The sequence below is a fragment of the Argiope bruennichi genome, chromosome 4 (genome assembly GCF_947563725.1).
Source record: "Argiope bruennichi chromosome 4, qqArgBrue1.1, whole genome shotgun sequence".
In the NCBI taxonomy this organism is placed as follows: domain Eukaryota; kingdom Metazoa; phylum Arthropoda; class Arachnida; order Araneae; family Araneidae; genus Argiope; species Argiope bruennichi.
Window position 1 is genome coordinate 2970001 of NC_079154.1, and position 2868 is coordinate 2972868.

General features: G+C 31.5%; 1 protein-coding gene across 1 annotated transcript in view; it reads right to left on the minus strand.

The window, feature by feature from the left end:
• LOC129965633 (protein slit-like) overlaps nucleotides 1-303 on the minus strand; it is an 18857-nt gene extending 18554 nt beyond the window's left edge. The window contains exon 1 of the mRNA XM_056079695.1: nucleotides 103-303. Coding sequence (XP_055935670.1) covers nucleotides 103-303 — 201 coding nt within the window. The remainder of the gene's footprint in view (nucleotides 1-102) is intronic.
• Nucleotides 304-2868: the final 2565 nt, after the last annotated feature.

A 2868-nucleotide genomic window follows, 5' to 3' on the forward strand; every position in this document is an offset into this window, starting at 1 on the left:
GTTCTCTCTTGCGCAGTGATCAACGCAATGCATTGTGACTGAATAAGGAGCGAAATAAAATGAATGAAAGCTGCCGAAAATACTTGTTGAAATCTCACTTACTTCCTTATATCTGTACCTCTCCGAATTCTTAAAAGCCTTCCTTAATACTTCGGCATCAGTAAGATTCTGACAAAGCAAATAGGTAAATGGAGCTTGAGTACAAACGCAGGGTGCGATATCTTCAGGTTCCGGACAACCTGTTTCACCATACCCTTGGTGGAAGACACTCAACAAGACAGCTAAAGCTAATACTTTCCACATCGTAGAGCTGCAGCTTAGTTTCTACTTCGATTATTTTCAAGTCTGTGAGTGAAGCAAGATATAAAAAAGTGTAGCCAGATCTATTTATATATTTTAAAGTATCTTGCATGATAAGAGGATGCAGGGTCTAAACGAACCTATCTTAGATTTTTTTTTCCGATATTCACTCATTCAGCACATCCTCTTTTAGCTATTGCGATAAGAAAAGGGCACTCAGCGGAATAAAGCATAAACAAAGGGTCAAAGGGTATATTTTCCCTTAATGCAAATAAATCAATAGATGGGATAAATGACTTGTCTTACCATCCATTTGCTATTTTGTTTTTCCAATTTCAGTTATATCTCAATTCCAATCCAATCCAGAATCCAACATTCATATCACTTTTGTTAAGAATTTATTGTTAGGCATTCTAAATATAAATAACATATATCTATTTTAATTCATTCGACTTAATCTATAGAGCCTGAAATTTAATTCGGCTGAGTTAATTCAATGAAGTATTCTTTTCCATTCCAAAATGGTCCTTAATCATTTGAGAATTATTTTATTTCCATTTTTGTGAAATTCATCAAGTTATTTCCTTTTATCGTCACTTATGATTTTTTCGTCCTATTCCTTTCATTCAAATGAAACATTTAATAGCTGCAACTGTGTTAAGAAATGTTTACTTATAAAAACTTCTAATTCTAGTATTTCAAGTTTAGTGTATACTTGAAGTCTTAATAAGTGTTCCTTGTAATATAAAGTATCCATCCTGCTTTATTTAAACCGCCCATCTTGTTTATTAGGATGAAAATCACACTATTTAAGAAGCGAAAAATTTATTCTAGATAGAAATAAATGGAATAAACTTCACTGGAATCTCTTGATATTTTTGTTTAAGAGAAATATTACTTAACAGAAACTGTAAATCCCCTCAAATATATATATGTTTGCAATTTGGGTTTGCAATATATATTACCATTTTAATCTTTGTAATGTCTGGCTCATATCTTATTTCCGATGGTATTCAAAAGAACACAGAGAATGTAACCCAGATAGCAAGTAGTTAATATAAGCTAAAAGTGGAAATGAAAAATATTTTATTATTAATTAAATTAATTAAGATATTTCGTTTAGTTAAAAAAAATTCTTGGTTTCTTTGGGATTATTCTGCAAGGAAACTTAACAACTGGTTCAGAAATAAAGTTGAAAAATGGATAGCAAAAAACATTCGATAAATAAAGAGTTAAATAAGTGAATGAAAAATTATATTTTCTTTTAGGAGACAAATTACAATTGAATTTGATTTCTGGATAGCAAGAAAGTGAGCAGTTTTGATAATAAAACAAATGGATCATACGCAAAAGAGAAAAACAACAGTTTAAATAACGAATGAATGAAATAACGAATGAACATTTTTGTTGAATTACAACTTTAAGGTACAGAAATACCTGTTGAAAACTGATTAATAATAATCATTTAATAATAAAATCTTGATTTCGAAAATTCAGAGACAACGAGAGTGGTTCAAAGTATGAACACGATAACGGATTCTTTTTGGATAATTCATATCAAATAATTGCCTCTCATACAGCGATATCAAGAGCCGATTGTGCATAAATCAACACTTGAAAGACGGTTGCACACACTTGCGTTCATCACGAATTGTGTCCCTGAGTCGTTCTCCATTAATGCTAACGATAGCAATAATCTCGGATCTCCTGCTTTTTCGTGCCGCAAGTGAAAGATATAAATTTCAACGGTAGAAGTGAATTGTTGTGTGAGCGCGAACAACTCACATCTACACGACCTCTTGGCGTAAATGTAAACATCGAAAGACTACGGTGTAGGGATTGCAATACCGGTATACCGGGATACCGAATGCCGGTATTTTGAGCCATTTGTACAATTTTGTAATACCGGTATTCACAAGTTTAAATACCGGTTTTTCGGTATTTACTAGAAATTTTTAAAATTTCTCCACTAAACGTTCAGGTGTCGCGAACATAGCAAAATAGTATGCGTTTTTGTTTTTATATCTCCATAACGGGCGAAATTAATTAGCTAATTAACGGCTTAATTAATTGCTTAAATCTAAATTAGCGAAACATGGATTATCCCTGAAAGAAAATATTGTATCCATAACGACTGATGGATCAACAGTTATGAAAAAAGTTGGAAAGTTGATTGGTGCAAATCAGCAGTTGTGCTATGCACATGGAATTCAATTAGGAGTAGTGGATGTATTATACCAAAAAGATAAAGAACAGAAGAATCCAAATACTGTGGATATAGAAATTTCGGATTCCAACTTTGAATAGAGTAAGAGTGAGAGTGATATTCACAATGAAGATAATGACAATGTAATTGTTGAAGAAAATATTGCTAATGAGGATGAAATATTAACCTATCAAGAATTGCTTCCTATAATTTATAAAGTTCGAAAAATTGTTAAGATATTTAAACGTTCCCCTATAAAAAGGATGTTTTACTAAAATATATACTAACTGAAAATGAAACAGAATATATGTTATTATTAAATTCTAAAACACGTTGGAATAATTTACTCCTAATGATGGAAA